Source organism: Ornithodoros turicata, unplaced genomic scaffold (assembly GCF_037126465.1).
Source record: "Ornithodoros turicata isolate Travis unplaced genomic scaffold, ASM3712646v1 ctg00000838.1, whole genome shotgun sequence".
In the NCBI taxonomy this organism is placed as follows: Eukaryota; Metazoa; Arthropoda; class Arachnida; order Ixodida; family Argasidae; genus Ornithodoros; species Ornithodoros turicata.
In genome coordinates, this window is record NW_026999403.1 from 626685 (window position 1) to 647558 (window position 20874).

Genomic DNA, 20874 nt, shown 5'->3' on the forward strand with positions numbered 1-20874 from the left:
ATGGCAGTCAGGGGAAACAAGGCTACTATTCACGAGCGTGTCGTGATATTATGGTGGTATCTAATGCATTACTTACTCATTACTCTCCTTACTTATAAGTAATGTAGTTACGAGAACGACACTTGTGCTCAGGAGGATATGCCGCCACACAAAAGCCTTTCAGTTGTTTATTACAGAGTTGATATGTGTCGTCCGCCCACAGTGAGGTATAGCCAGGAGTGTCCTGAAATTTAAAGGGTTTAATTACTGGGGGCAACTTGTCCGGAGAAGCAGTCACATAAAGTAGTAGGGTGTCTACACGTCGCGAGACAACTATAATGAAAACCATAGTGTGAATCGAGGCACAACACGACAGACACTCGTGCGAACGCTTTCTACTAACGGATGGTAGCGATGTGGGGGATGCAAACATTTTCGCAATTTTTATCTTAATGTACAGTGAAATGGAATTACCATATTTTTATGCCCAGATAACTGCCCAGAAGAAGAACAGTCCTTGTTCGAAATATCGGCAAGCCATTATGTCACAATTCTTCATATTTTCATATTGGTGAATTTCGAAAATTGATATTTCCGCGATCGCTGCTCCAACAGGTGTCCGCCACGCGAAACTTGTGGAAGGCACCCTGGATTGGTTTACAGGTATCATGTGACATTGAAACAGTATGTAACGTATTTGGGACAGATTGCTAATTACTGTTAAACATGTTTTGAAGAAAAAAAAAGGGGCGGCGGTTCCTCATTAGTTCGGTTCAAAGTTTAAACAGTTGTAACCTGTACGAACGTCATGCGTCTGCCACGGTCTCCAACCACGTCTGTTGCGCTATCCGTTGGCCTCTAGGGGGTCCCCGAAATCCACCATTAAGAATAAACGTTTAAGAATAAAACATTCAAGAATAATCCGCTTAAAAAAATACACGGCTAAAAATATATCTTCTAAAACGAACCACTTACTATCCCCGCTTAAAGATCACCATTTAATAATCAACGATTAAAGATAAACTGTTTCAAAATCCCCTCACCATCTAGGCGTGACCAGAGAGTGAAAGTTTGAAAGCCTCTTTTCTATCGTTGCTGCGTGCAGTACCTCTCACCCAGCTCATTTTTTTTTACAAATGTCGGGTTTAAGTTGTAGCGTCCCGGTATGCATTGACTGTGAATCTTACACGATTCGGTAACCGCTGCCGGCCGTAGGTCTAATGTACTTCCCTGAGTTCTCATTAGATGGCGCGGGAGTTGCTTCAGTGTCGCCGTATATTGGAGTCCACAACTTTTGCTTGTGGCGGCAGTCTTTAATATTCGATTGCTAAAAAGATACCCCTTGAACAGTAGAACTTTTTGTGCATGCGCCATCCAAGTTACACGCTTTCAGAAAAAAGTAGGTTTTGTATTGATCTACCATTCACGTTGTAGTTCTTTTAATAGTGTACTAATAATTTAATAAAGTTACTTTTAAGAGTATTTAGTATTCTGCTTAAATACTTTCTAAACGTTAAGTATTTAATACTGTGCTCAATTACCTTTTGCCCAGTAGTGTTGTTGCTTAATTAACTTGTACAAGTTACAGTTCCGAGCAGTTTACGCAATTCTTGCGTACTTTCAATGTGACCATAATCTACTACCAAGGTAGTTTGATAAATTCGGTTGAACATTTCATGAAGGTGTCCTTACCATGTTCTTTATGAACCACTTGTCTCTAGGACTTGCCTCTTCAGGATAATGGACAGTGCGCCATCTGGCAGCCTAGGTTGGCCATATGTTGATGACACCGTTCAAGGACTGGCGAGGAATGGTAGTGGTGATCCTCGATCCTAGCCACAAGAGCTCCCGCTTCCTTGTCCTGCTTTCAGATGATCCTGAAAATGGTATCAAGGAGAGTATTTCGTACGAATTTCTTACGATCTCATTGTGTACAACTTACACTACCTGCTACTCCACCCGCAGGATAGTAAGTGCAGCAGGGCCTCAGTAACTATCTGGTGTATTCGGAAAGCGTTTTCCACTGTCACTTTTCCCTTGTCTTGTAGGAACTTCGTCGCGTTCTTCGACCGACGAATAGTAAGAGCCGCTGCTGTAAGCACAACCATAAAAAAAAATCTTACAGATGTCGACAAGGACACCACAGTTACACAGTGCACGAGCGGACTGCAGATGGCCACCCGATATGTCCACATATCTACATATTGTAACTGTGACGTTTTCACAAACGCTCTCATAGGCCACATAAGGCTCTCAAGTGATTAGAAGAAACGGACCGAAGACGCACATTCCTTAGGGCGTCAGTCGTGACGTGGCGGGCGATCGCTTTCGCTGTCATCACCACAACCACCAGAAGCGGACTCTCGACGAACGAAAGATTCGGGGTTTTCTTTCCTTTACGGCTTGGGTCGGGCTCTAGCTGAGCCACCAACCTTCAAGCAGTGGGGGCTTAACCGTGCGTCTCTGCCAGGCACTCACAGTCCGGTTTCGGTTTGTTGTTGTCGTTTACGAATCAGTTACACTCGCAAAACGAACATGGCGGTGTTTGAGGTGTCGAGGGGGTGGGCCGTGCTCGATTCTGCGGAGAATATAGTAGGCAGTTTTCTTTGGTGGGCAATAAATCTAAAGAGAGGTTCTCCTCTTTGCCGCAACGTGGACATATGCGGCGGTCACAGTTATCACGTGGTACCTATAAAGTTGATACTTTGATCACCGCATATACTCTGGTACATTTCGCGAGGATACGTACCGGAGCGTTGGACAACACAGAATTCTGTGTCCAGCGGGTTCCACCTTGCTCACCGTGGCATCAGACTGCTGACAACACATTGTTCCGGGTCCAAGGTTGCCAGACAGAGGCCTTTGCCCTCAGGAAACGCTGTAACGCAGGCAAAGTTAGATATACAATAGAAAGGTAGTGGGTAGAACAGCTATTTGTTCTTTTTCATTTCTGTTTTCTCTGTATTCGCTCGCTGTTAACGAAACGAGTATTCTGAACGAAAGAAACATACACAAATACACCACATTTATCCACAACCACGCATCCGAAACGAGGAACTACGACACCACTGGCTTGGAAAAGTGGATTCACCCAAATGTGGCACTAGTGTTGCACTGTTGAAGACACTGAACATATCTTGTTATCCTGTCTACGGTATCAGCAGCAGAGACAATCTCCACAAGTTTCTTTAGCTCGGCTGGATGGCAGACCATTTGATGTCGTCAAGATTCTGTGCCCTTGGACACCCGACCATCAGTTTCACGCCATGCAGGCGTTTGTGCGATTTTGCGCAGACTCCAAGTTGGTGGACACAGTGTGACTGACAGCGTGTGGGGACAGTGTGTGTGTGAGAGTGAGTGACTGGCTGAGAGTCTTCGTCACTCATTGGTTTTATTGCAGATAGCCATTTGTGTATATTCCGTGTGAATATTCCGTACTTGCATACCCTATCGCACAACCTTAAACATGTAGCAAGTAGGTATAGCGTTCCGGTCGTCCTCTCTGCACCTGTTAAGCTTAGGTCTTTGTGCAGAAAAATCAATAACCCCTCTAAGGCTGGCTGTAAAATCAAACATAGACAGAACTTGGTCCCATGTATGCAGCATATTGTATACAAAATTCCCCTCACATGCGGGAGAGCATACATTGGCCAAAGTGGCCGTTGTGTTAATACTCGGCTTCTAGAACACAGATGCAAGGTTGATGCCTCCACCCCTTCTGGGCACCTTGCGGTGCACTGTCGCACTTGCAGATGTAAACCACTGTTCGAAGCTACAACCATTTGTGCTCGCTTCAAAGAAAAGAATGTTCGAGAGATTGTGGAGGCCTCCCTAATCTCCTCATTGGGAGATAAGTGTGTTAGTCAAACTTCTTTGTCCCTGTTACCAGTCGAGATTGATTATCTTGCAGGAGACTAACTTTTGTTGGAACATGTTTATCCTCACCTTTATCACTATCTGTGTCCTACTTTCTTGCGCCTTTTAAATGACGTATTGTCAATAAATCCTTTAGTTGAGAGTCTGCAGTTCCGCTGTTGTGTGTTTCTACCGTTGTGTCTTCGTCCTCTCTTTGGCTGCAAGATTTTACTCATGGCTATGTACCAACTACCCCAAATTTCTACCTTGGTGAGCCATTTGTGTTTTCCTAAGTGATCTGGAGTAGCCGGGTAACGAGTGCTCATTTCTCCATTTTTTTTTCTTTTCTTATCGACTCAGCTCAACTCAACGACACTATTAAATACTGCGAGAAAATATTTTTTTTATTGAAGAGTGAATTGTGATTCGTGATTGGTTTAAAGCAGTCACAAATAGTTTACGAGACACCTAATTAGTCTGATCTAATTAATCAATTATTTAGGCACAGTGAAAAAAAGTGTTGCGAATATACGACACTCAACTGCTAACAGCGTTCGGTAGTTTTATTTGCGAGGATCGCTGCGTCATTGTTTAGCTCTTAATGCATGTTGGTTTTATGTCACCGTACGTATGCAGCTACCTGAGCCCCCAATGTTTGTTTGTTGTTCTGTTTCGGGAGTAGCAGAACTAGTCAGGAGACAAGTTCAATTTCTCCCTGATTTTCTTTTAAATAATCAATCAATCACCATCAATCAAAACTTACTCTCAAGTTCCGTTGCGTCTTCTTTAGTGATTGTTCTATCCACAACGTCTGGCGCAGGACCACACGTCCTGCAAGAAATCACGGATGAGTTTAGAAAAATTGCCACGGCACCGGAAGGTGCAGCAAGAAGAATGATTCGAACGAAGGGCTTGGGTGTGGACGTTTTTTGTGTGGAGTGTTTCATTAGCTTTGAGGGAGAGTAAATGCAACGAGACATAAATCGAGTCAAAAACAGGAAAATCCGGCGATCCGACGAAGGCTGCTTGAATCGACTGGTATACGGTGAACCCTCGTTAATGTGACCCCCGACAATCTACACTCTAAGAAAAAAAGGAGTAAAACGGGGAGTAATTGCAGCTTCTACTCCCCTAGTCTGCAATTACTCCCCATTTTAGTCCCCTAACCCAACATTTAGTCCCGAAATTTACTCCCCAGGACTGCAAATTGTCACTAAACTTCGCGAATGGTCTCCCGAATGCAAAAGTCTCCGTAAATATGTGCCCTTGGTCAATTTGAACGACATAAGGCTATATAACTCACACAACGTAGCAATTTTCCAGCCATAAAGACTAAGAAACAGTTAGCGCATCTTTCTTCGCAAATTGTGCCCTAGTATGGCGCGAGATTTTATATCACTCGATATATCACGGTTGACGGTTTGCTTCAAAGTATCTTCATGCATGCGCACCAATTATGTACCTGGGACTCTTACAACAGCGCGTGAAATGCGGTCTTCACTCTGTGACATTCATTTACTCCCGTGCGTTTACTCCCGAAAGGGACTATTTTTTGTGGCAATGCAATTACTCCCCAAAAGGAGTAAAAGTACTCCTTTTTTTTCTTAGAGTGTAGCATACGCGCTTTACGACCATACTCCTGGGGAACAATGCAGTGAAACATCTGGAAATGCCCCCATTAATATGGTAATTCCGCATTATGACCAAAATTTTCGGGAACGACCATGGTCATAATAAGGAGCGTTCATTATACAGAGTCAACATCCCACTTATGAATCTCCGATTTACGGGTACCCTCGTTTCGTACCTCCTGGTACATGCTGGGACGAGACATCCTCCTTGTATTTCAACCTCGTTTTGTGACAGCCTCGATGCTGGAACAGTTTGTGAAGAGCATTTGGGGGGAACCAACGGACGAATCCTAAGCATTTTTGTTAACCTTAATTCGTGAAGGGATTAAGTTTCCACATGGAGGTCAACAACGCGGTCGTGACTGGGGGCAGGATTGGTTATAGAACTGCTACATCCATGCTGCTTTTACCAATTCTGAGTCCCTCTATCTGACGGGAAGAGTGATTCACGTGACTACAATAAGATACATAACACACTACAGACACATAAAATAAGAGATGTGGTGTTTAGCAAGTTCCTTGAAACTGTGTTCGCCTGTCAATATAGGGCAACCCAGCATCTCCAACCTTTCAAAACTTCGATTTACAATCGGCTTATTTACAGACGAATGTCGGCACAGTTCACCCTGAAGTCGGCCTAGGACGCATGCTAACCCCCTGACCCCACTCCTTCCTATACTGTCCTCTCTCCATCTGTCCGCATCTGTACGCTGCTCATAGCCCTAGTTGTTTTACGGCATTAACGTGGAATTAACGAAAAACAATGTCGGCTTGCCCACTGCTGCATTAGGTGCGTGAATGAGTTCCCAGAAAAGTTCTATTATTGTTGACTGCATTGCAGGAAATTCATTGATGAAACTACATCTGAAGGGAAGGCGGTGGCAAAAAAAAAAAAAAAACAAAAAAAAAACGCCGATGTCAGGTTAGTGAACCTTCCACACCGTACAGATTGTGTCACCGCAGTCCTTTAGTTAGTCCACCGTAGTCCACCGTAGTAGTTTAGTTAGTCCACCGTACAGATTGTGTGTAGGTGGGACCGTACAGATTCCTGTCATTGCAGGAATTTCGTGGAGCGGTAGAAAACGTTCAATCCATCTTCACCCTTTCATTTATCACCATGTGTCGGTTAATTAGTCAGATGTAGATGTAGATGCAGTCAGCATTCCTCCTCTTTTAGCCTTTGTCACCTAACTCATCCTGTAAATCTCTCATCCTGGATCATCTCATCGCTCATATTTGTAGATAGCTTTTAACTAGCACACTCACTTGTTATCGTCCTCCTCCTCCCTCTCTCATCATCATCTCCCACACACTAACCATAGTTCTGGCGCTCTTTGGTCTTTGCCGCCTTTGTGCCATTAAACACATAATCTCTCTCTCTCTCTCTCTCTCCCCTTTATCGCCTCTTTCCCCTACAACAGTTTGATCCTTGAACGTACTATAATAAACCTTTCTGGCTCCGAGTCGTTTGTGTCGTTGAGTCGTTTGTCTATGGATCATTTGGAAAGAAATGTTCCTTGCCCTACGCTGGAACATGACGTACCTTTCGCTTGCGTGTCTCTTGCTCTCTGTTGCAACGGGAAGAAAAAAATCATGGTACAGTAAGACTGCGCAAGCTTCCGTGTATTGAAGACAGAATTCATGAAAGGAGATTGAATGTATCACGACTTACGCGAGTTGCTGTGGAAGCCCTTCTGCGTCCAGAGCCTCACTGAGACGACGACAACGAAGGCGAGCAGTGCGAAGCCTAACACGACCGTCAGGAGCACAGCCAATACGGGACTGAAGTTCGACTGCCAGCCTGTTTCTGCAGAAACAGATAGCGTGCACAACGTATGACCTAGAAAGTTAGTCATTTCCCGTTTTGACCAGTCCATTTTACTATCCCTATAAACTATTTCTGATGTTCCTTGTTCTAATTATTGAGCCTGCTCCTGTGACCCAACCAGTTCTGACTTCCTTGAGCGATTCAGGTCTCGCGAACAGCCTCCGAACTCCAGTCGTGCAATCTCATTCTTCCACTGCCCCACTCTCACCCTCAACGCATTAACCTCATGCTTTACTTTTAAAGTCATCTTCTGTGATGTATCTCATCATTCTTGCACCATTTATTAGTCATCTTTTTTTGTCATCTTTAACCTTAATCTAGCTTATCATTCTTTCATCCTTTGTTAGTCTATCCTTTATTTCCTAATTCATTTTCTTTCCTTTCTTTCTTTATTTCTTGTTTCTTAACTTTCTTTGTTTATTTATTTCTTGTTTCTTAATTTTCTTCTTTATTTATTTCTCATTTCTTTCTTTCCGGAATAGCAAGTCGGCGTCCCATTTGGCTGACCTTTCCCGTTTTATCCTCCCTTTTCGTCTGATACATATACCCCCCCCCCCCCCTGCTCCTGTTAAAAATTGATTGGACGGGCTCTGTTTAAAGGACGCTCCTGCGAATAACGTGTTGCTCTTGTCATATACCAGCCTTGAGGTAGTTAATGTGCCTTAAATTATAGAGAAGGACACATATACTGTGCTCGTTGGACTTACATTCATAATATTTACCCAGAATGGCAGTACACTCTAAGAAAAAAAGGAGTAAAACGGGGAGTAATTGCAGCTTCTACTCCCCTAGTCTGCAATTACTCCCCATTTTATTCCCCTAACCCAACATTTAGTCCCGACATTTACTCCCCAGGACCGCAAATTGTCACTAAACTTCGCGAATGGTCTCCTGAATGCGACAGTCTACGTAAATATGTGCCCTTGGTCAATTTGAACGACATAAGGCTGTATAACTCAGACAATGTAGCAATTTTCCAGCCACACACAGTAGGAAACAGTTAGCGCATCTTTCTTCGCAAATTGTGCCCTAGTATGGCGCAAGATTTTATATCACTCGATATATCACGGTTGACGGTTTGCTTCAAAGTATTTTCATGCTTGCGTACCAATTTTGTACCTGGGACTCTTACAACAGCGCCTGAAATGCGGTCTTCACCCTGTGTCATTCATTTACTCCCGAGCATTTACTCCCGAAAGGGACTATTTTTTGTGGCAATGCAATTACTCCCCAAAAGGAGTAAAAGTACTCCTTTTTTTCTTAGAGTGTAGTCAGCATTATGGGGTCACGTGTATCTTACCTGTGCCCTGCCTTAGTGTGCTCTCTGCGGCAGCTGGTAACGTGCCAGCAGTTAAGAGCACAGGTGGGCTCCTGCCCTTGGCGTTTGCAGCGTAGACCACCAGCACGAAATCGGTGCCAGCTGGAAGATCGACTACCTGCAGCGAACAACCATGGTGTCCTGTCAGTGCACTTATACTCAAAAGTGTCCCGCTAACATCCTGTAAAATACGTTAGATATTTTGGCGCCGGACTCTACAACGACAAATGTGTGCACGCGCAGAGCTCAAGGGGCACGCCATAAAAACGCGTAACGTCCAGTATGTATATCGTAATTGTTTAACACTGAAAATCCTCAGTTTTTACAGTAATGCAGATAGTGGGTGTCTCTTCTTGTTAGTGCATCCCCAAAATTTGATCTGTTTACGTATTTATTCGTGTACACTTACAACCTTGCGCGGCCGACGAGAAGGACCACCATGCCCTACGTGACATTCCTAACCCTCCTCACAACCCTAACGGTAACATTCCCACAGCTCCCAGTATAGTGTGAAGTGCTGTACTCATGCAGGAAGCGGCACACCACTCAAACGGCAGGGCGGCGTCTGAGCTAAAAACTGACACCTTTTCGGTTGCCAGTAGACGCCCAAGAAGTATGAAGGTGAAATGAATGTCTCAGATTTTCAAAAAAATATCTCTATCACCTTGTTCGAGATGAAGTCAGTTGCAATATAGCATATGCTGATGGGCGCTACTTAAGAGGGCACCAGCAAACTCCTAAGATAATGTCCTAATTAACTTTCAGTAATTAACTTCTTCATTATAAAAGCCCCAAGATGTCCCAAAAAGGTGTCCCAATGAGAACATCTGTTCCTTTCGGTGACCTGATATCGTAGCTGTTTTCAGAACAAAAACACGTTCGGTAGATCGTCCGCAATAAATTCGTTAAACAACACCTTTTTTTCTTCTTTAGTTTGTTCATTGCGCATCTTCCGAGACGCGTCTTTCCTTCACCCCCAATGTGAGAGGGTGAAGGAGCTCATGCGTTGAAGATGCCGCCACAGTACCGCCTCATGCATCGAAGATGAGCTTTAACTTCCGGCTGTGGCGTCGCTCATGATCTCAGTTGTCTCGCGACGTATACTCCCAATTATAATATTTAACTTGGCGAAAAAACAAAAACAAAAACACTTGTATCGGGTTACGCTATCGGAACTGCCCTTATCTTGTGTTGCATGTTTTGTTAATCTTTTTCCATGACACAAGAGGCGACAGTGTGCTCTTTCACCCTCTCACATTGGGGGCAAAGGAAAGACGGGTCTCCGAAGATGCGCAATGAACAAAATAAAGGGAAAAAATTTTGTTTTTTCACGAATTTTTCTACGGACGATCCACCGAACGGATTTTTGTTCTGAAAACGGCTACGATATCAGGTCACCGAAGGGAAACGACGTTCTCATCGCGACAAGTTCGTAGCTTGTATAATTAAAAGGTTAATGAAAGATTTTTAGGTAATTAATCGTTTGACGGTCGAGCAACATATGGCCAAGGACGTCCGCCGGCCCAGAGATTATAGAAGTTAAAACACCATGTCTATAGCACTTAGTTTTTTTATGAAAAATCTGTATCGCCTAAAAGAAGACTGTATATCTGTGGCACAAGTATTATTTGTTGTGTGCTGCTGAACGAAGGCGCATTTATTTTACCGTGTTGTCCCTAACAAAATACTCACTTTTTTAAAACGACACTTAATACGTCGCCTTCGTACCAGTGAAAAACCTTGCATGTACGGAGAATTTTTACTGCATATTTCGAAGCTTTTCAGTGCATAGTTGCATGCATATTTCGGGAGTTTTTAGTGCCTATTTATCCCGGCACATTATTTCCGTTGCCTTGACCACACAGCTTTGCTCTTCATACATTGATATTCAAGATATAAAAAAAAATTACTCACCTGAAAAGCAGGGAGAGACCCACTAAGGTTGGCCCTACTTCGACCGCCTCCGCTGTCTTGCAATTCCAACACAAAATGCTGTCTTAATCCACCGTGATGTCCTTCACGGCACAGTATAAAGAAGGAGTCCTCTGTCTGGTTAGAAACGACACAGTCGGAGGGCGACTCCGGTGGTCCGGCGGGCACCAGGACGAACACGCACGGCTGCTTCTGGATCCCCACGGAGTTGCGAGCCCAGCAGGCTAATGCACCGTAGTCGGCTTCAGAGCGTGCAACCACCGTGGCAAAAGATCGGACGCCGGCCGACGAGTGTGGTGGAACTTCGGCTGCCGAGCTGTTGAGCCGCCATTCGAAGGCGACGGTTGCTGGGTCAGCGCTCACTTCGCAGCTCACCTGGACGGCTTCGTGTCGGGCTGCACCGTACAGTTGTTGCTGACCTTCTACGCACACCGGGGCGTCTGTAATAACGGCGAAAATGCTCGTCACACAGTTGGGGTACTCTTCGGTGATAAAAGCATTCTCGCACCACCCCCACCCAGTCTCTGTGAAATGCGTGTTTCTCACATGTTGCGTGAACAACAACAACAACAACAAATACACCGATGTTTATGAATGGGGGCAATTGGCCACCTGGGTTGTGGCGTTAAAATAACAACTTTATTACGGGATGATGTCTGGGGAGAGTCATCGCCAGGGGGCGATCGTCTACCCCATTACTGGTGTTGATGCAAGGAATGAAATAATGATGCTCCTTCAGAATATGGATCGAGGTCCTGTGGTGTCCAGAAAGGTGAATGAAGGTGAAGGTGAGAGGAAAAGGTGTGGCGTTAAGAAAGGAAAAAATGGAAGTCCGTAAAGCTGCAACACTTACTCGCAAAGTGCGCTCCATGCAAATCTTAAATGAGGTCATTAGAATGGTCTCCCGACATAACCTCGAACCAGCTAGGATTCCTTATGCAGCAAACGGAAAAAGAGGCATTTATTGTTGCATTTTTGAAAAATGCACAACCTGCAGGCGATAACTGGAAATCAGTTCCTACGCTTTTTATACGTCTATGAGCCCCTCCTTGTACACCTTTGACTGTTGCGCTAGTCCGCGAGAGTTGAGATAAAACATGGTTCTGCGGGCTCTAAAAGAAACATTATAACACATATCTTTTCTGAAAGGTCCCTTCTGTTGACGTAGTATTACAAAATGTTGCTGAAGTGCGTGGGATACTATTACAACTATGACGCACGACAGTTCGGAAGTGATCACTAAAGTAACGTGTTCGGTAATGGTTGCCGTACAGAACAGAGCAGTGGTCGTGTAGAGTCAAAGGCTATGAGCGTCATCGGACCGCAAGTCAAGTACCTGTTTCGTTCCATGTCTTATAGCGCCGACGGTGAAACAATTAAGATATTTTCCCTGGAGCTATTTTCTCGCAATGTGCATATTAAGTTTTTATAGGATGAACGGCAGCTTATGCGGGATCAATGCTATTATAAGATCAGCTACGCTTAATTACGAGTTTGTCAAAAGGTTTTGATCACTCTCAAAAAACATAAGGCCTTTCAATATACGCGAGTAATTAGCGAAATAGGGAAGTACCAGGAGGTCACTGTCTGATGAGATTGGAAATGCGACGCTCGCTGAGGGCATCCAGTGGGAACCGAATTTCAGACGCGCAAAGAAACTACGCCATTAGGCTAATGAAAGATTCCTCCCCATGCCAGCAACCGAAGGGTTCAGCGAAGGACGTCTTTTTCTTTTCGTTATTGGCTGCTCCTGGTTGCACAACAAATGATATGCGTTCTCGAGAAAAAAAAAAGACAGTCGTAACTCACCTGTAGCGCGAAAGGTCTTTCATCTGCACACCGAAAAAGTCTGAGACACAGGAGAAAGTGACGAAAAGCTTTTCGTATCATTTTTCGCTGTTATCAGATACGTTTTTTTTTTTTCTATATAAAGTTCCTCCAACGACTCGTCTGCAGGTATGCCCTCACTGTCAGTCTTTGGTCTGCACTTCATCTATAGAGTCACATGGCTTAAAGGGACTGTAACAACAACAACATACACTCTTAAAAATGAACTTCACCGCATAGCACGCTCCTAGCCAACCATTATCTCGAATGATATCGTTATCTGCTCTGATTTGTTGAAAACAGGGGGCGTACGCCTTTTCTGTGACAATTATGAACAGCATAAGTGTCACAGAAATGGCGTACGCCCCCCGTTTTCAACAAATCAGGGCAGATAACGATATCATTCGAGATAATGGTTGGCTAGGAGCGTGCTATGCGGTGAAGTTCATTTTTAAGAGTGTAGATTAATGGATGATGATGATGATGATGTGGGATGTTTCCCTGCGTTGAGTGCAGCTAGGACCCTACCCCATTCCAGAAAGGTTTAAAGGGACTATAAAGTGAATGGCAAACGCTTAGAAACTGGGCGCCTAGAGAACCTGCGCTATGGCTGAGCATGGTTACGACCAACCAGCGTCCGCTCGTTGCTCGTAGTCAAGGTCGCGCTCAAGACTGGGAGGTGGTGGGTTCGAATCCTAGCACTGGCTGTGCCTAGAGTCACGCAATAAGCTTCGCTTCAGAGTATCGACACTGAGGTCCAAGGGAGAGCGCAGGAGCGCCATCTTGTTTCCCTCTCCACACCGGTACCATCCCCAACAACAACATATATATTGTGATGATGAAGTGGGGAGGTTTTCCACTCTAGGAGTGGAACGCTACCCCATAGCTAGGGGTCTAATATGAGTGGTGACAGTGATGAGTGACAGTGATGAGTGATGACGATGAGAGATGACGGGAATGGTCGAAGTGGCGATGACGATGCTGGACGTGATCGTGATGGTGGGAATGTCCGAGGGCGCTGCTGGGGTCATAATGAGTCCTTTAGGCCTGTCGCCTCAAAGAAGTCATCCACGTGACGTAAGGCCGCCCTGGAGTCGGCCGCGGTGTCCCAAGGGCCGAGGATGGTCGACAAGTTGAAGGGGCGGCAGCCAAGGGTGGCAAGCTGTGACTGCAGTGTACGCCTCTCGTTGACATAGGTCCGGCAGCGGAGGAGTATGTGCTCAACGTTGGCAAGTACGCCACACTCGCTGCATATAGGGCTAACCTCACAGCCTAGCTGGTATCGATAGGACGGAGTGAAGGCCACATTCAGACGTAGCCTGTGGATGAGTGACTTCAGAGGACGAGGAAGCTTTGCCGGCAGCCGGTATGACAGCGAAGTATTGAGGATCAAAGATGGCTAACATAATGCTCCCTGTGGGATAGAGAAGCGTGTATGATTGTTGCGCGATAATCCACGTATTGCCAACCAGAGTGTCCCGAGCATGTCAAGGTGAGCTCAAGGCCATCAACTGCTGCTTGTAAACGAAAGGAACATTTCACTCGCGCACGATAGATGGCATCGTGCGCTAAAGTGCGCAGCGCGCATGCGCGTGGGTAGGCGCGGCGCGGAAACAAGATGGCGCATGCTCGCTCATGGAACTGAGTGTCGGTACCCTGAAGCGTAGCTGATTTAGTGACTCTAGCTGTGCCGTCTCAGGTTTCTTTCCGGGGGCTTTCCTGGAGACTTTCCAAACGGATGTCCGCACTGTTCCCCTTGAAGTCGACCCCGGACGCACACTAACCCCCTTTCCACCCTGCTGTCCTCCAATAGCCGCAGTTGCTTCGCGGCGCTAACACGGAGTAAGAAGGTAACTTGAACGTTTCAAACACGTAACAGCTGTGCTGTACATTGAGCATTCTTTTTAGCAATCTAATTTGAAAGATTGCCGTGCCAAGCAATATTGGCGGTCGTCGCCGAAAGGTGCCATCGTTAGTGCATCCCGGAACGCCAGAAGGTAAACGAGACATCCGTAGAAATCGCCTGGATGGGAGGTTTTGCACACAGCAGCGATGCCAAGCGACTTTCACGGCTTCCATTTCTCTATTCACAGTAGGTAATGGCAGTGGAGTGGACGACACGGAGACGCGGAGGCACGAAAAGTCCAACAGATGGCGCAGATATTCTTACAGGTTGCAACAGTTTAAGTCGAACTTCGCTAGAGTCCTGTTAGCCTTTAAAGTAGCACAGAAGTCATTTTTAACACCCAGTTTTCTTCTTATAAAACTGTTAAGTTTGCCAGTAAGATGCACCATGCGAAGTAATTTACACCACAGAGTCACAATTATCGCAGAAACTGAATTTAAAATAAGCCGCAAAAAGCGACCGTGCGCAACGGTGGTGAAGAGCAGTACCAGCCTGTGATCTGCCTAGAACCTCGCGCTGACGCTATAAGGAGAACGCTCGCTGATTGGCCTAGAAAAATGTTGTCTGCTACTCCGCTGTCGTCTGCTACTCGGCTGTTCGGGGTTCTGATAAAGCCTTTCTCCTTGCTCGGTAATGCTTCGGGCGCTCCTTGTATCCCCAATTCTCCGGGAAAACTGGCAAAACAGGTTTACGGCGGCAAAGGAACAATGCGCTGACCCCCACTGATCGGCAAACCAGAACGAGTCTCCTTATGCCGTCATCGGTGACGTGCCATCATACCTCCTCATCCTCGTTATAGCTGGAGTGGCGAGTTAAGGGTGAAGGCGCGGAGCTATGTTTATGTGAGTTTTTTTCTGGGAAACAAATTGCACACATCAAAACCTTTCGCGCTATTCGGTATAATGACACACACACTTTCATCAGATGTCTTAATCTGAATTTTTTTTGGATGGCCCTCTGTACTCCTTTAAAACAGGTATGGTAGTAATGAGTAACCTGTCTAAAATTCAGGTTACTACTTGAGAAATAAATTCGTTAGGTTGTACTTCAATTTCGCGTGATAGCTGTTTGCCAGTACGGGAGAGGCAGGCACTAGTTTCCTAGGCGAACGTTAAAGTGAGAGAGAGAGAGAGAGAGAGAGAGAGAGAGAGAGAGATACATGATGACGATGATATGGGGATGATATAAGGGGGGGGTTAAAGTGAATTAGTACGCAAAGTATGAAGAACTGAGAGATGACTTGTGTGTATCGCCACGGAGCCAAGTTCTGCATGACGGCATCTTAAATCATGGTGGTTATATTATTTTTTTACATTAGAATGCCTTTAAAGGAGTACAGAGGGCCATCCTAAAAAAATTCAGATTAAGACATCTGATGAAAGTGTGTGTGTCATTATACCGAATAGCGCGAAAGGTTTTGATGTGTGCAATTTGTTTCCCAGAAAAAAACTCACATAAACGTAGCTCCGCGCCTTCACCCTTAACTCGCCACTCCAGCTATAACGAGGATGAGGAGGTATGATGGCACGTCACCGGTGACGGCATAAGGAGACTCGTTCTGGTTTGCCGATCAGTGAGGGTCAGCGCATTGTTCCTTTGCCGCCGTAAACCTGTTTTGCCAGTTTTCCCGGAGAATTGGGGATACAAGGAGCGCCCGAAGCATTACCGAGCAAGGAGAAAGGCTTTATCAGACCCGAACAGCCGAGTAGCAGACGACAGCGGAGTACCAGACAACATTTTTCTAGGCCAATCAGGGAGCGTTCTCCTTATAGCGTCAGCGCGAGGTTCCAGGCAGATCACAGGCTGGTACTGCTCTTCACCACCGTTGCGCACGGTCGCTTTTTGCGGCATATTTTAAATTCAGTTTCTGCGATAATTATGACTCTGTGGTGTAAATTACTTCGCATGGTGCATCTTACTGGCAAACTTAGCAGTTTTATAAGAAGAAAACTGGGTGTTAAAAATGACTTCTGTGCTACTTTAAGGCAGGTGTATACGCTGGATTGAATAGTTTCATGACAGTCAAAAGTTTGTTACGATCTTTGTTTCGCTGCGTCTTTACAATTTGGCAGCACGACACTTCGATTCCACTCCAAGTGAACGTGCGTGCTATAGAGACAATTTGCGGGGCATCGGCGAGGCCCCGACAGTTCAAGAGAATGGCGGAAATAGAGTATTCATATTGTATGAGAAATAGCAGTTTTTAATTTCTGATAATTTACTGAAACAATCCTGTAAGGTGAAAATTTTTGAGCACCCCATTCGTCATTGACGAAAGCTTGGACGTCCGCCGTGCTGATCTTACATAACGTCGTACTTTTTCTTGGAAGACCCTGTACTTTCGCGCACATCTCACGGCAGTCTCCAGACGATGCTTTTTTTTTTTAACTATATGGATTTGCAGACAGGATTTACAACTATCCTCATCCTCATGCGTGTTATCGGCTGAGCGAGCCTGATATCAAAATTGATTAAACAACAAATAATTGCGGAGCATATTCAAATTCAGGATATTTACCGTTTCCGGCTTCTGCAATTCATCGTGTGACGTCGGGGAATTGCATGTGCTGAAAATTCAGGCCTGAGAAATAATGATAACAATAACAAGAAAAAAATAAGCTAGTAGCGGTAGGGAAGAACTTCCTGTACATTCATCAGCTTTATAGTTCGAGAATTTTTTGGTTTGCATTTCACGTTTGTTTGTTTACCATTACAAACCGCTCTACAATGTAAGTAATGCACTGCCGACGGTGCTAGTTTCGGAATGTAACTTCTCCTGGGACTCGAACGCAGCGGTGCGGTCAGCAATCATGCGAGGCATTAGGGACGAACGTTTCCGAGCTCAGTTCCGTATAGCTTTATTTTCTATTCTATCACCAGCTTATCGATGTAATCATCACCATTTTTGCAGGGCATGAACCAAAACAGGAGCATACATTCCGTTTGCTTCTTGTATAATGGAAATAAAGGTAGCCGTTTTTTTTTATCTTCAAAAATTCGAAGAAAAGAGAACTTCCAAGGTTTTTCTATGCAGGGCTGGAAATTGTACGGTTCAGGCATTCCATTGTTGCCAGTTGCCAGGACTTCAAAAAAAAAGTGTGAGGAAAAAAATTCTTTTCGACGGGAGCCGCTGAAGGAATGCGTAATTATTCCGTACTTTATATCCACCTCTCTCCCATTGTGCTCGCGAAAAGCAAATCACAATTACTGTTTAATGAAACCCCATTTTTCTCATACTCCGTGAAACTTCTTACATACTTCTTTTCTTCTGTGAGCGTCCGCTTCCCAATTAGGACTGGTAATTCACTTTGAAAATGGTGATAAAAAAATCCAGTAGAAAAGGCGGATATTATATTTTATACTGCGCTTCCTAGCCGGCATACGTACAAAGAGCATATGAGGCACCTCGAGATACAAAGCACACGATATCACCTTCATAAAGGAACGACTCAGCCTTCCCCTCCTAGCACTGCCGCCTTAGGCTTAGGAGACAGGAATCGCGCATGCGCAGTCCCGATTCCCGATAAGGCGTGTAGGGAACAAGATCCTTTTCTATCTGCGGAAAGAACTCCCGTGGAGTGGGCACGCAGATAAAAAGGAAACAGTGGAAATGACATATATTCTTTTTTAATTGTCTCTTCCGTGGATTCTGATTTTCGCAATCTCGGTTTTTGCGATCTGGGGAAAGAAGATTTGTACCGGAACAAAGTCGACATCTTTTTTTTTTCTTCAACGTTCCTGGAGGCTGGACAGATGAATACATGTGTGGGTCGTAATGGATGAAGATGAGCACAGTGGTGGTATGTCAATCGTTTTTGTTATCGTGGATCATAATTTTGTGCAGTTCACCGCAACCGAGATGTGCGTCTGTTAATGTACCGTATACTTTATCTAACGCGAAACTATTTTAGGTTGCGGCGATTTGACCGCAATTCAATACCGCAGCGATTTGGATGGATCTGAAACACGGAATCATGGGAAACGTGTCTTGCTGCTGAAATAGTTGGAGCGATATATTGTGAGGAAGAAGATGTTGGTCTGAAGCGCGGGAAACGCGCTCGAGAATAAATCATTCTTTTGGGCTACCGCCTAGCAAGTGCCTGCTCTTGCGATTCTTCTCCTAACAATATGACGAGGATTGTATTCATGAAACGTAATCTCTTTTGCGCTTCTTGCATCATGGCGTTTCTGATCGCTAAATAGGTATCTTATCGCTAAATCTAAATAAGTCGTTTATCTTGTGCGGCTTATAGCAAATGTCTTTCGAATAGCTGCGTTTTGTTAGTCAAGTTTTGTATTGCTGTAAGTCTACCCAGTGTCTGTCAATAACCACCGCTTGCACACTTTTAGGACGGAGCAGATAGCCACGTACCAACCAGATTCTACTGTCGTTTCGTTTCCTAAACTCGCGATACAAAATCAAGGTGTAAAAATGTTTTCCATAAGTTACACGTAGATGAGTAGTTCATGTAACGAACTTGGTCTGTACGATGAGTGTTTCAACTAGCCTTTAATGAAAATTTCAATAAGTCGCGTTTCGTGCTGCTGATAATTGGCAGAAGGTCATGCGCGAAACGTTATGGGGTTCTGAGTTCACATAACCACAAGTTAACGTATAGGCTCATAGAGGTAGTCAGGCGCTGCGCAGGAGGCTGACGTTCTGACCAAAACATCAGAGAAGGCTTAAGAGGGCTATATCCGAAGCATACTCGGGTGCTTGCGCCTGAGTTTTCTTCAGATGGTGCAAGGTACACTCTAAGAAAAAAAAAAAAGGGGTAAAATGGGGAGTAATTGCAGCTTCTATAGTCCCCTAGACTGCAATTACTCCTCATTTTAGTCCCCTAACCCCGACATTTACTCCCCAGGACTACAAATTGCCAATGAACTTTGCAAATTGTCTTCCGAATGCAACAGTCTAAGTAAATATGTGCTCTTGGTCAATTTGATGCCATAAGGCTGTATAAGTCCGCAAACTTGTCAATTTCCCACCCTCTAAGAAAAAAAGGAGTAAAACGGGGAGTAATTGCAGCTTCTACTCCCCTAGTGTGCAATTACTCCCCATTCTAGTCCCCTAACCCAACATTTAGTCCCGACATTTACTCCCCAGGACTGCCAATTGTCACTAAACTTCGCGAATGGTCTCCTGAATGCAACAGTCTACGTAAATATGTGCCCTTGGTCAATTTGAACGACATAAGGCTGTATAACTCAGCCAACGTAGCAATTTTCCAGCCACACAGAGTAAGAAACAGTTAGCGCATCTTTCTTCGCAAATTGTGCCCTAGTATGGCGCAAGATTTTATATCACTCGAGATATCACGGTTGACGGTTTACTTCAAAGTATTTTCATGCATGCGCACCAATTATGTACTTGGGACTCTTACAACAGCGCGTGAAATGCGGTCTTCACTCTGTGACATTCATTTACTCCCGTGCATTTACTCCCGAAAGGGACTATTTTTTGTGGCAATGCAATTACTCCCCAAAAAGAGTAAAAGTACTCCTTTTTTTCTTAGAGTGCACTCACACGGAGTAAGAAACAGTTAGCGCTTCTTTCTTCGCAAATTGTGCCCTATATGTATGTCGCAAAATTTTATATGGCTCGACATATCATGGTTGACGGTTTGATTCGAAGTATTTTCATTCATGCACACCAATTATGTACCTGGAATTCTGAGAACAGAGCATGAAAATGCAGTCTCCACTCTGTGACATTCATTTACTCCCGTGCATTTACTCCCGAAAGGGACTATTTTTTTGTGGCAATGCGTTTACTTCCCCCAAAGGAGTAAAATTACTCCCTTTTTTTCTTATAGTGTAATTGTCGGCACAATTCCCTGCAAGGCCAAACCAGGGTGCACGATGCTTCGAGATGGCGAGCAATGTTGCCGGACGGGCAAACACATCGCTCGTCTATTTCATTTCATTTCATTTATTTCATTTTATATGCCCATAACCGGCCCTAGCGACACAAACGAATGGACCGACGTAGAACATGGAACCATGTGTGTCTTTCGTGAGCGGTTGGTCAACAGCTGATGCAGGCTCTAACCCCCTGACCTGTGCTACACTAGCGCGCGTGCCGTGCTAACTCATCAGATCATGCCAACCTCACGTGAAATGGTTCGGTCTTGTAGATTGGGCGGCGAAGCACCCCGTGAGATCACCAGTCTAGTTTTTCCTGGGTTTTCCTCAGACGCTTTCAGACATATGTCGGCACAGTTCCCTTAGAAGTCGGCCCAGGACGCACATTCTCCCAGGGCGTGAGTCGTGACGTTGCCCACATACGTGAGGCCGACAACGGCAAGCCCTATCACCACCACCACCACCACCACCACCACCACCAGTCTACACTTAAAGGAGGTAAGAACTCCTATCTGCATGTATTTAGTTACGGGTTTAATAGATGTAATATTATTCTTCTACCCTTCTTATTTCTATTTACAATTTATTGTTCAATTCTTCTCCTTCATAACTTGTGCAGCGTTAATAGAAAACCGCACTCTCTTGCGTATTCGGGCGAATAGACGCACTGCCGTCCAGATACCTCTATCCATCGTTACGTCATCTGAAGAATTGTAGCACCCAATCACACGCC

The 20874-nt window shown here is 44.9% G+C and overlaps 1 protein-coding gene and 1 long non-coding RNA gene across 2 annotated transcripts in view; both read right to left on the reverse strand.

Moving 5' to 3' along the window:
* Positions 1-101: 101 nt before the first annotated feature.
* On the reverse strand, positions 102-7207 carry LOC135375202 (uncharacterized). The gene is made up of 5 exons (XR_010417185.1): positions 7138-7207; positions 7009-7033; positions 4598-4665; positions 2729-2857; positions 102-223 (listed from the first exon to the last, which is right to left on the reverse strand). It is a non-coding gene; the product is annotated as an uncharacterized LOC135375202 (long non-coding RNA).
* Positions 7208-8570: 1363 nt separating this feature from the next.
* The window catches only part of LOC135375185 (nephrin-like), a 122066-nt gene continuing 109762 nt past the window's right edge, over positions 8571-20874 (reverse strand). The window contains exons 9-10 of the mRNA XM_064607903.1: positions 10526-10983; positions 8571-8729 (exon numbers count right to left, since the gene is read on the reverse strand). Coding sequence (XP_064463973.1) covers positions 8571-8729; positions 10526-10983 — 617 coding nt within the window. The remainder of the gene's footprint in view (positions 8730-10525; positions 10984-20874) is intronic.